Genomic DNA, 13228 nt, shown 5'->3' with positions numbered 1-13228 from the left:
CGCCATGGCATGTTGGCTCTGATCTATCTGCTATCCACAACGACACAATAGTTGCTGTGTGGATTATCAGTGGCTGGGGAGGGGGGTACTCACTTATCGGGTCACTTTATATAAGGTATATGGGGACGTGCCACTATGGAGGGTTGCTACTTTGCAAGAAAACCCTAAACAAAAAAAAAATGGTCTAAAACTGTCAAATCAGCCATTTTTAAGCAAAAAAAAACGCCCTGGGTTTTAGAGTCCCTCATGGCACACTCCTGTCAAAATATAATTTACCACCCCTGGCAATCCTCATGTGTAGGGGTTTATTTATTTTGAAGGAATAAATCACCTACGATAAATTGACTATGCAATTTAATCCATCAAATAATATAAAAAAAATACTTTAAAAAGATTGCCACCCCCTACTACAAATAGAAGAAATGCACTTCTGCAGCTAGAGCCAGGTTAGGGAGAGGGTGCCAGTCCTTCCAAAGGGAGCAAGTATGTAAAAAAATGTGGTCTGAGCGAAGTGAGCAGAGCAAGCTGCCCCACCTGGACCTGTGCCTGTTGGTACTATTAAATAATTAAAAATGTATATAAGTTTGATTTGTTGGTCAATTGTTGTTGTTTGTTTTTTCCCCTCAAGAAATTACATTTTGTATGTTGTCTAAATAGTATGGTACTTAATTTTGTGAATACATAATATTTTGACATTCACACCCCACTCTCCCAAATATTTCTTTGGATAATTGACCAGATTCTGATTATTCCTTCTTTGTTTGATATTTCAGGGTGAAGGTGGCTGTGCGTGTCAGACCTTTCAACAGCAGGTAAGAGGCCTTTTTTTATTGTACTTACAGAGTAGGCTGCTATTGTTTTTCATTATTTACATGCATGAAAATTGTCAGCGTTTTAGCTGATTTCCGCATTTTTTTGTTACTGTTTTCATTTTTTTAGCCTATTTCTGAACCAAATTGACAGAAAATGGTAAAAAAATGGTTTTAAGTGTTTGTCTTTTTCGAGACCAGTTTTCATGCCTGTATTGATTTTGCTAATGTTTCAATGTAGATGAAAGCTCTTTTGATGCGTTAACTATATATATTTGGAAAAAAGGTTGCATATTTTGAACAGTCTAAAATTGAGTTGAAGTGCAATAATATTTTAACAACGTTTTTTGATGCAATCGCAATTTTTTTTGTAATATTTTAGGTGATAACAATAGTGTTTAATATATTTATATTTTCTTATATTTTCTTATATATATTATGTCAAGTGCACAAAATGTTTGTATTATTTGTTCCAACTGTATTAATATAAATGATATAAGTTTTTCTTGTACAATATGTAACTCATTTGCTCATGATGAATGCATTAGAAGTGATAGACAAGACCTAGCTTCAAATTACTGGAATTGTAGGGAATGTATCATTCGAACTAGTTTCCCATTCAACCATTTCAATAATGATGATGACTTCAATAATGCTATTCAAGGCTTTGATTCAATTGTTGGACATGATCAAATAGATATTGATATCACTAATAGCTTTGATCACCTCTGCTTTAATCCACTTCGTCAAGATGATGATTTTAATGCAGCTAGTTGTGATATAGATTATGTTTGTAAGTACTTCACATCTGACAGCTTTAACACAAATGTAAATAACAACTTGATTAACAATGATATTACCGTATATCAACTATGGTATTTTAGCTTGGGGATGTGCATGTTCATCATACATAAATGATCTTTTAAAATTCAAAAGAGGGCTCTTCAGTATTATAAGTGCAAGTGATTATAGAAGTAGCACTAATCCCTTACTGATTAGGTATAATACTTTAAGTGTCAGGGATATGTATACATTTGAACTTGGTTTATTTATGTACAAGCATGAAAATGGATTTTTACCAAGTGTTTTTGATGATTTGTTTGTAAAACAGTCTAAGATCCATGACTTAAACACCAGAAATAAAGATCGTCTGAGGCTTCCTTTTATCAAAAAAGCTTTCTGTGAAAAATCTATTAAATAATGCAGCTACTAAGTTATGGAATAATGTTGATAACAGCATTAAAAGTTCATCATCGATTAATCAATTCCGCCATGTATTTAAGAAACATCTTATGCAAAGTTACTATTAACTCTTGTTGTATGGGGTTTATATAACCAAATCGGATATTATTTATAATTTATATTACTTATTTGTGTTGTGCATTTTATTGTTTACTATTGTTAACTGTTATTTTTCATGTATTTAGGTTAATTCATATCAAGATATGACAGCTTACTGTTACTTCATTGAAGTGACAGTCTGCTGCCATGTCAAATGATGAATTAACCAATCAAGGGATCACAGATTTTCAGGCCTCTCCTTGGCCTTTCCTGTGATTCCTTCACTCTCACTTATATTATTATTTTGTATGTATTCTAGCTTTTTGTAATTTGATGAGTGAAAATAATAAATGAATGAAAAAAAAATAGGAAAGTAACAGTGTTAGTACGGCAGTGGCTACTTACATGTATTTGATAATAATAACTTCTTTGACAATTTAACTAAAGACATAAATCTTGACGTCACAAAACAAAAACTTAATTACCTTGCATATTGGTTTCTGCAGGAAACAAACATGTTATTTTTTAGCCTTGGAATGTTATTTTTGTACCGTAGTCTTTGAGATGCCAATTATGCAAAATTAATTGATTAGAGGTTAATGACTGTGCATCAGTTGTTTTGAGGATATTGTGAAATATCTAAACAATGTGCTTTGGAACCGAGGAATATTCCGAGATCCAAAGCACAATTAGTCATTAATCTCATTCATAACCGTCACTTTTCACTTTTTTTATTCAATTTATGTTACATTTCCTTCTTTAAAATTCATTAGAGAATGAATTTGGAGAAAACCTTTTGATAATTACAAACACTCGCTGAGCAGCAAGACCTTCCGTCTAAGCTTTTAATCCGATAAGCTGATTATCTATTTATCTATTTGTTTTCATGAATTGGAAGACATTCTTTGATGTATTACTGAGCTTAATCGTCAGAAATTACTGGAGCGTGAGCCACCCAGGCTCCAAATTCGTTTCCTAATGTTAAAAACAAAATACAATTTTAACTGTATCTTTTGTTTTCCCTTTAAAAAATTGAATAGCTGATTAGGGAAATACTGCTAGCGACCAATCACATTACTGTGCAATTGTCGTTTTCCAAGTTACGGCGGCCAGCATCTGTGTAAATTGACGCGTAACACGTCATGCAATTGTAAAGCATAACTTTAGCTACGTCATTATATTTTTTCAATAAGCATTTGCGTCTGTGTATATTAATTGTTATCTGTGATTGGATTAAACATATCGCGTATATTCATGAGCTTATGAATAAATGTTAACAATAAAATAATATCTTTTTTTTTTCTTGGATCACAGGGAAAAAGACAGAGGAGCAAAATGTGTAATAGAAATGACTGGTGCACAAACTAAAATACACAACCCAGAAACACCAAATGAAGAACCTAAAATGGTGAGTATTTATACAACATGGTTTTATTTTTTAAAAGGTTTTTGTAAAAAGATCATTTTTTCATACCCATTACCCAAAGGTCTGCTAGCAGGAAATATTTGGGAACATACTACTACTACATGTAATAATAATAATAATAACTAGAGCGGTTCTCGGGTTGCGCGGTTTTCGGCATTCGCGGTTCGTGTGTAAGGTTCTTGGTTCTTGGGTGATGGTATGGTAGTGGGTGAAACGTTGCGTGGTTGTGTTAGATGTTTGTTTCTTTTTAGAACCCTGTATAGGCGTAGCTAGGATGGTGGTTGGGGAGTGTGGAGTGGGTTTATTTTATTATTTTATAAAGTTGGTATCTCGCGGTTAGGCTTCAAGTAGGGGTACACTATGATGTATACAATAATACTACTGTGTAACAATAAGAAAGGCGGAACTGTGGGTTTACTGTTGCGTTATTTTGTAAATTTATTAGGGATATTTTATATAGACTGGTGGACTACTATGGGAAATGTTATATGTACTTGTTCGAAGTGAGGCGGGCGTATACCACTTATCTGGTGCGTATCCTTCTTGTGTTAACTTTTTTTATGATTAGCCTAATAGTATTTTGGTACTGGTTCTTTTGTTCGAGGGTCTGGATATTCGCCTGTCTCCGGAGCTAGAATTAGACTGTACTGAGTTGCAATACCTAGGTATATTCGTCTCAGCTTTTATGGATGCATTTCACAAGCGCAGAATGATGTACTCATTATCCCAAAGTACCAGATACATTGCTTTTGTGATTGGTCTATTGGCTGTAGTATTTTTCCGGTAGTTTGTAATAGTAAGCATGCACAGGTCATGTTCTTGGGAGTTGACATAGGATCATAAGTTAAGTAATATTGACCCTTAGATGCATTGTAGTTAATTTGACCGTGCATCATATTCTGCTGTAGGCCTAACATCGGGTTTTGTTCATGTTTTCCAAAAAGAAATTAAAATAGTTTAATGTCAATTAGAAGACTGTACTGGGTATGTATATATAGCAGTTGTCTATGCATGGTTAAAGAAAAATATTAATGTGCCACTGTATGCACGCGATGGGAAAGTCATGAGAAAACAAAGTCGAAACATCTTGCAGGCTTATTCTTTTGCAGACCTAAATAGTTAACTAAATACCGCCAGAAGACATAGCATGTGTAGCAGTTAGATGAAGATGCTTCTGAAGGTATTTAGTTATCTATTTAGCTCTATTGGTGCAAAAGAATAAGCCTACAAGACGGGTTCCTAACTTCGTTTTTCTCAAAAAATTATATAGGCCTACAAGATGGTTTCCGAAATAATTTTCTCCTGACTTGCGGATTTTTCATGCACATTAATATTTTTTATTAACTATCTGACTGCTACACATGTTTTCTGAAGGTGTTTAGTAACTATTTAGCTCTATTGGCCAAAAGAATTAAGACTACAAGATGGTTGGTTTCCGACCTCCTTTTACTTCCAACTTTCGCACGATGCATGCACATTAAAGAAATATTTTATAGGTCTACAAGATGGTGGGTCGGTACAATTTGTGACCCTACTTCTCATACCCGACTTCTCATACCCCATCTGACCCGACTTTTTTTTCAGTTTCATGAGATATTCTCAGCGTATTCAGTAGGTAATTAAATATTGAACAAATGCCATACACATTTCCTTTATTATCGATTAAAATAACAGCATTTTCAAGCATTTTTTATCGCAAATTTCAAAGCCTCGTTCAGCTATATTCAGATACAATTAGCATTGATGAGTTTTGAGCCCTGTGCAATACAAATCGCCCGGACTATTTGCTCAAGCCAATCAATAAGTGTTTGCTTATTGAGGAGAAAAGTCAATAACTGGTTATTATACCTTTATCTGCTAACTTAGTTGAACCTGGTGGTGTGGTACGTTGAAGTCAATGTTCAATAAATGCCAAATGTTGCTAGCAGTAAAAGAGCTAAATAGCATGCAATGACAATTAAAAAAAGTTTACGATGTCGTCATGCTTAGATCTTAAGGTGGTATTTGAGGCATATTCTAGAAATTAGTAAATGGCTTTGTGACTTTCAGAAGATTTTAAGGTGTGTAATTTGAACATAAATCATTTGAGTTTATTTTGTTTGACTAGACCTAATGAAGAAATATTTTCATTCAAGTGCAAATGTTCTAAGTAGTCTTACTTTAAAAGTTGCCCTGTCGGCTTCTAAATAGTTAACGAAAACTAAAGTAATGTTTTCATACAGTGCAGACAAAGTAGCGCAGCCAGCGGGAGGGATGGGAAAGGGGAAAGAGTGTCTCCTTGACAAAAACTTAAAGAGGAAAATGCCCTTGACAAAAAATTAAAAGATAAACCGAAAAGGCAAAGGAAAAGAAAAGGGGCAAAGAGCCCGGTTTTTACCAAAATTCATCCCGATCATGGACCACATTAAAAATTAATGTCTCAATAAAGCCCTTTTTTGGAAGCTCGAACTTAACATGTAGGCTACAGCCTTCAGTCATGACAGTCTCTTTTAAAAATAACGGTATAGGCCTATTTATATGTCCCAGGTCAAAATGATGCAACCGGGATTTTTTTGGTCCCCATCACCTGAAATCCCCTCCCCCTCGACTAAGAAAGCTGGATGTGCTCCCGGTAGCACTATAGTGCCAGTATGTTTGGTAACGAACCGGAGCGATATTGACACGTCAAACAAAAAACTTGTAACATCAACCTTCTTTTGTGATGACTTTTAGAACCTTCTTTTGAAATGGGATGGGGCATCTTTTGTGATGACTTTCGAACTGTCTTTTCAATTGGGCGAGCCATATTGGCATAACCACCGCACTAATCAACCTTCTTTTGATCTTCTTCTGTTATGACTTTCGGAACATTTTATTCTGTCATTTTTTTAACATTTGAATTCATAGTATGGCCGTCACATCTATAGTCAGATTGTTTGTTTTGTTTTGTTGTTTTGTTTTTGTTTTTCTTCTTTTCTTCGTTTTTTTTTCTTCATTCAACGATAAATTAAAGAAGAAGGAATGGTTTTTTTTTATCTTGGCCTATAGGTGCAAATATTTTCGTTTTAACGCATAACCGGAGCGACATTGAGATGTAAAACACTATGTGGGCCTATATACATGACATTATCATGATTATGGGGGCATATGCGCATTATTGGCATTCAGCGAAAACTATTGAAATGCTCTCAATTTAACATGTTTAAGTGCAGATGTTACCCTGCCAGCTTTTAAATAGAAAAACTTGTCAACACCTAAATGAGCGACATTGAGATGTAAAACACTATCATGTGGGCCTATATGACATCATCATGATTATGGGGGCATATGCGCATTATTGGCATTCAGCGAAAACTATTGAAATGCTCTCAATTTAACATGTTTAAGTGCAGATGTTACCCTGCCAGCTTTTAAATAGAAGAACTTGTCAACACCTAAAGACATTAAATATGCAATTTTCTATTTACCGTGCACCTATTGAAAGTTCATGCTACTTTAATTTGGCAGACTTTTGCCTTCAAAGTGTTTCTAATATGTTCTTATGTATTATCATGTCTAGCCGCCCTCTAATTTGCATATTTGCACAATTAATTAGCTAATTTGCATAATTAGCTAATTAACTATGCAAAGTAGGGCAACTAACTAATTAATTATCTGGAAGTCATTAGGAATACTTTGACCAAGTTTGAAACCAGTATTCTATAATTAAATAAAAATGTTATTACATATTCATGAGCACTTTCGAGTCATATTGGTTCATTGATAATTGATAAAAATAATACAGTACAAAAAATTTAAAATGTGTGAATTATAAAAACAGTATGTCCGATTAGCTTAAAACATAAGGCGTATTGATCAGTGTTCTTCGCCCTACTCAATTAGTCTATATTTTTAAAACATGCTTAGAGCACTTCCACATAATGCCTCAAATACCACCTTAATGCGACAGACATATAAATGAGGCAAAAGACAACATAGCGAGTGTGAGCGTTTCCAAAAAGCAAGACAAAAGCAAACAAAAAATACACCCATTTCCCACTATTGACAGCACAAAATCATAGACCATTTACGAAATGAACGACCTTAATCAGGTGCGGCAATTCCCCAATAGCTCCCAATGGTGCATAGGCCTATGATACTACACGTATTCTTGGAAGCTTCTTAGTCGTGCATTTGACGGACTTAGGTGTTTTAATTTTTGTTAAATATCTCCTCTCCTGAAGACATATTATTATAGAAAATCTATCTACTTCTTCATTCGCATACATACTATATACCCTGCAACTTTCAATCTACACAGTGGCTAGATAACCCGTTAAACGTGCGAACAAATATTGCAAAACAAAATTAAAGTATGGCTGTACGCCTATACAATAATAAGAAAGTAAATACAGTTCCCAACACACCACCATTCATTTCTGAATGCAGGGGAGGATTCTTAGTGGAAAGAAGGTGGGTACTGGTATTGGCAGATTTGGTTGCATTTTCTGACTTTTTTTTGTATAATTTTGGATTGCAATTTATCTATTTTAGAGATGTTTTCCAAAAAAAATCTGGAAAAGGCACAGATTCTTTTTTGCAAAAAAATTCAGAATTAGGCCCCCTCCTTCAAACCCACATAATGTGGTGTGTCACATGTCTGGGTGAATATCAATAATCAATTCTCTATTCTAGTCCCTGAAAGTAAGTGTAAAAATTATGCACCAAATGGCTTCAATTGGGCCTTCATTTTGCAAAGATTTTTCATCCCTCCTTAGACATCCCCTGCATCGCGCTTGGCTGGGATTTACATTTCCTATACCAGCCACTCACTGCCCTCCTTTCAAAATCGTTCTGCTGCCGCTGATACAACCATGTTTTAAAATAAAAAAAAACATACTGTAATTAATTGATGGATTTAAGTTTGGGATTAGAATATTATGATTTTCTTAAACTTTGTTTCTCATTTCTCAGTCTCACATAATTTTGTTTTCTTTCTTTCAGTTTGCTTTTGATTACTCATATTGGTAAGTAAACTTAAATCTGTTTTTTATAATTTTAAATGTAAATATGTTGATTATCTTCCATGCAGTGAGTTTCTTGACCAGAACACTAGAAGGGCCTGTGCAATAATTATGAGCCCCCCCCCCCCCAATTTCCAAACGACTCACCAAAAATCGCTTGCCCCCGCTCAGCCCACCAAAAATCGCTTGCTCCCCCCCCCAAAAGAAAATTGGGGGGATCCCAATTTACAAACCTTAAATGGTCTAGAAACATGTTGCGAGTTTAGCGAGCATGAAAATTGGCATGTTAAAGCGTTTCCGTACTGTTTTCCTACATGTAAGGCTTTTTAGAGCATTTTATTAAAAAAGCGCCCCATGAATGTGTGCCAAAAATCGCTTGCCCCCCTTCTTGGCTTGCTAAAATTGCTTCCCCACCCTCCCCTTTTGGCTCACCAAAAATTTCTTTCCCCCAATTTTACCCTCCCCCGACAGCCCCTAAATTCTCAAAATTTCAGATTTTGATCAATCTTTTCAGATTTTTAAAATATGGTTATATTTTATACTACCCATTACTGGGTAGTCTGATGAGATAAGCTGTTTTTACTTCCTGTCACACTGAGTGCACCATGAACATGATAACTGAATTATCTCAAAACAATATATTACATTTGTAGGTCTTGCTTAGTTGGACACATATTATTGGAACATCTTATCAGTTTGTTATGGTTACTAGGCTACATTGCCAACATGACACTACACATGACTTTAAAAGCATTCCAACTTCACATTGATTGTCCTGGTTGATTGTTATTAGAAGGTTCCGATTTAAGTGGTGGCCCGGACAGTGGCGCTGCGCTGCCAGGGGGCATGGGGGCCAAATGCCCCTAGTCAGAACTCATGACCCTCCAGTTTCCCCCAGTAAAAACCCAAAATTACAAAACTTTTCCGGTTTTATTGGGACTTTTTGTGTGTTTCGCAAAAATTTCAATTTCGGACCATTTTAGCCTCAAATGAGTTTGCAATTTTACCCTAATAAGGCAAATGTACAGGGCAATTACTGCTCTTTTGTTTCTTCTGTTATGATTTTTAGGGGGATGGGACACATTTACAGCTATTTAGTTTAGACTTGGGTTGCATTTTCTTCAGCCATTTTGGTTTATTTGTGGCCCTCGATTTAATAAAAAGGGTGTCTTTTCCAAATTTTCTCAAAAAGGTACCAATTTTTCATTGTTTTTTTAGCAAAATTTGTTGAAATTTTCTCAAAATTTGTATAATTTTGGGTCTGATTTTTACCAAATTTGGTTTATAGTTGGGTAGTTTTTTGAAGTCCCAGCCCCACATCCCCACCCAATCCAAGTTCAGAACCCCCAGGCTTTTTACCCAGGTCTTTTGGTGACAAACGTGAAAGTATGGGTGCTTCAGGGGCAAAATTATACTTTTTCTGAAACGCGAGTCAGTGCTAACACCGTGAATAACAATTGTAGGCTTAAGGGGTCTCATAGCATCCTTTTTCAGGTGAGCTGTTGTTGAAAAGTAAATATGACCTACCATCACCAACTATCATGCCACTGGTATACAGTCATGTCATTATGTTATTTGTTTACGAACATGCCCGTAATGGGATTGGGCACCCCCAAATTCCAAAAGCCCCCTTTTTTTACCCCAAAAGTCCCATTTGCGAGCGTAGCAAGCGAAAAAATTTGAGTTTTCTATGCATTTTTTTGGTCAAAAAAGGTCCAAATTTTGGGGAAAAAGTCCACTTTTTCATAATCCGCCCCCTCCAATCCAAAAAGGTCCAAATTTTGAAAAAAAACTTTCATTGTCTATGTATGTATAACAAATGGCCAATAGTGATTATTTCTGACATTTCTCTTTTTAAAGGTGGGTAACCTGATTGACAGCCTCACCCCCCCCCCCCCCCACTTTACCCCATCAAAATGCAGATTTTGGTCTTGAGACTAATTCAACAGTTTTTTGATGATATCTTCAGAAATACACCGGTTTGGAACTCCTAATTTCAATATGTTAATAAGAAAAATAGGATCTCTCATTTGATATCAATTTATTACATGATCATGATGATTATCATTAATAAAAACACTGGATAGACCCGTGCCCCTATGACACTACGCCACTGCATTTTGGGCCTACATGTTCTTTTTGCATTAATGTTTGAATGGGACAACATTTTATGTTAGGCCTATACAAAAGTTTTAAAGAATTTGATTTTCCAGATATATCAAGTCACCTTCCTTTAAAAGAAACTATCTATATTTCACTCATTTGCCCCAAAATTCTTTTTGTAAATAAGTATTTCATGACATGTAGTCATGTACAGACCCATGGCATTTCTCACACATGATTTAATTGGTATACTGTAAAACACTTAAATTTTGCGGGTACTTTATTTTGCGAAACCAAATTTACTGTTAGTTTCAATGTGAAATTTTATATTTCAAGCTATTTCGCGGGGGATTTAATTTTGCGAATTTTAGGTCCTCGCAAAATTTAAGTGTTTTACAGTATGTCATGTTTACTTTTCAACAGGGGCTTCCCTGAAAAAGGTCACTATAAGACCCCTTAAGTAAAAATCTGTACTGTCAAGTTCTTCAAAGAAAGAAGGGAATATTGATCAGTGTACATGTACTTAAGTAACTTTACCCTCATAATACATTTACTTTGTATTTTTTTTGTGGATCACCATTACAGTTAAATTTAATTGAAAGTGGTCAATGTTTTCATATTTTAAAATATTTTACAGAATATTGCATTGAAATGTTGCCAAAGTCTTAGTAATTACTGCAGTTTTGAGCTTAATTTTCTATAGCTGCCATAATTTGCAAAATCAGTTATGCTAATTAGCTCATTATGCAAATATGCAAATTAGAGGATAGCTAGGCAAATAGGTACATTTAAACTAATTATTACAAGCTATTACAAATGCAAAAGAAACAACAATTTTTTCGTTGAAAAAAAAATCCAAACTGGTAAAAGACCTCAAAAGAGTTCTTAGAGTTATATAAAATCATAAATAGCATCAAGATTCAAGAATAGGATAATGTGGATGATTGTTTAACCAAAACAAAATTGAATTATCCATGATTAATAAAATTCATTTAAAAAAAAAAATAATAAATCAATGATTTTTATGAAAAAAAAATGTGATTGAAATCAAACAACCCTGTTCTTCACAAGGAATCATGTATAATTTGATTTTTAAAGATGCTGCAGTGTATGATATATAAATTCCATCCTTGATTGTTTATTCATGATATCTTTATGTTCTAAATCAACAGAAGTAAAATATAAAATGAATAATTTGTTGGCATAACAACAAATGGACATATGTCATCTGCAATTCTTTTCATTCTTTCCTTCATTTGACTCCCCTTTTGTTTTTCTTTCCTTCTTAGGCCTAAAAAATTGTTTGATTGGCGTAACCTGACCGACCCTAAAAATAGGCCTGACCCTAGACTTTTTTCTTATTTAAAAAAATTTTTAAAAAGAAACAAAAAAGTTCCAAGGCCTTTATCATATGCAATTTACAGCTTAAAATGTACATGTAAAAAAAAAATGCCGACAGGCATTCCCATTTTTTTATGTTACGCCAGTCAAACTCTTTTTTTAGGCCTTAGTTGTTCTTTTCATTTCTTAATTCAACTTGTCATACTTTCTCTTTCTCTAATTTTTACGTGTTCCCTTCATTTCATGGTTTGACTTCCCCTCCTTTCTCTTTCTTTCCCTCTTGTACATTTTTTTCTTCTTTTCTTCTGTTGTCTTAATTTTGTTTACTTTCTGTCGTTTCTTCCCACAATACCTCTTTGTCATTTTCCTTTCTTTTTAAATATGTCTGCCTTGTTTTTTAACATTTCTGTTACATGTTTCTTTGTTTCGTTCTTCCTTTTCTCTTCTTTCTTCAAACCTTTATTTTTCTTTGCATTCTGGTATTCTGGTACCACTTTTGCTGCCTTTATGTTTTCCTTTCTTTCTTAGAAAAATCAAATAACTCAAGATTTCAAATTTGGGAAAGTAGCTCAGTCTATAACTACAAATTAAAATGTGTCTCAGCTTCAACATGTATGCTGAGTCTTAAATTAGCTCTAATTAGCTAAATTAAAAAATTAATTTGACTTTCTAAAATAGCCACACCAGATTATGTCAGTTTGTGATAAAATATGTTTAGATCTGAATAATTTATATAAGAAGAGTTCTGTCTTTGTATCAGTTGCCATGAAGAAGGAGGTATCCATGACTATCATGCATGCTTTCATTTCCTATTCATTCAGATGTAGAATTGATCCCAGGGAATTGATACTTCATTTGTTTCGTAGTAGTTGTGCAGAGTCTAGCCAAATGTTTACCATCGTTCCCTCGTTATTGTACTTAATGTCAATAACCAGTGATATAACACAATGGCTTCGTTTACATCAGCTTTGTGCGTAACTAAGGATTGATTTGCACAACCTTTGGTTGGTTGCAGAATTTATGTGGAGTCAAGTGTTGAAAAGAAAACACTGGGGAGTGATACCAGGATATGTTTGACATCAAAAGGGGATATAAAATTGGATAGATAATCAATATTATATTGACATGTGATCCAAGGGTATGAAATCAAATTATGTCAGAGATGAATTATTGATCTGATAGTGAAGGAAGACCAATAAAATAAACACTTGATCCGATCAATATTATCAATATTCTGCTTGGTGAAGTAATAATATTTAGCTTTGGAAATAGATTCAAAAGACTTA

The 13228-nt window shown here is 34.3% G+C and overlaps 1 protein-coding gene across 1 annotated transcript in view; it reads left to right on the top strand.

The window, feature by feature from the left end:
• The window catches only part of LOC140136142 (kinesin-like protein KIF28), a 50865-nt gene that overhangs the window by 2053 nt on the left and 35584 nt on the right, over positions 1 to 13228 (top strand). The window contains exons 2-4 of the mRNA XM_072157848.1: positions 774 to 812; positions 3405 to 3498; positions 8479 to 8501. Of these exons, the coding sequence (XP_072013949.1) occupies positions 774 to 812; positions 3405 to 3498; positions 8479 to 8501 (156 nt within the window). The remainder of the gene's footprint in view (positions 1 to 773; positions 813 to 3404; positions 3499 to 8478; positions 8502 to 13228) is intronic.

The sequence above is a fragment of the Amphiura filiformis genome, chromosome 16, assembly GCF_039555335.1.
Source record: "Amphiura filiformis chromosome 16, Afil_fr2py, whole genome shotgun sequence".
In the NCBI taxonomy this organism is placed as follows: Eukaryota; Metazoa; Echinodermata; class Ophiuroidea; order Amphilepidida; family Amphiuridae; genus Amphiura; species Amphiura filiformis.
Note: the sequence above shows the minus strand (reverse complement) of the source record. Positions and strands in the feature narration are given on the sequence as shown.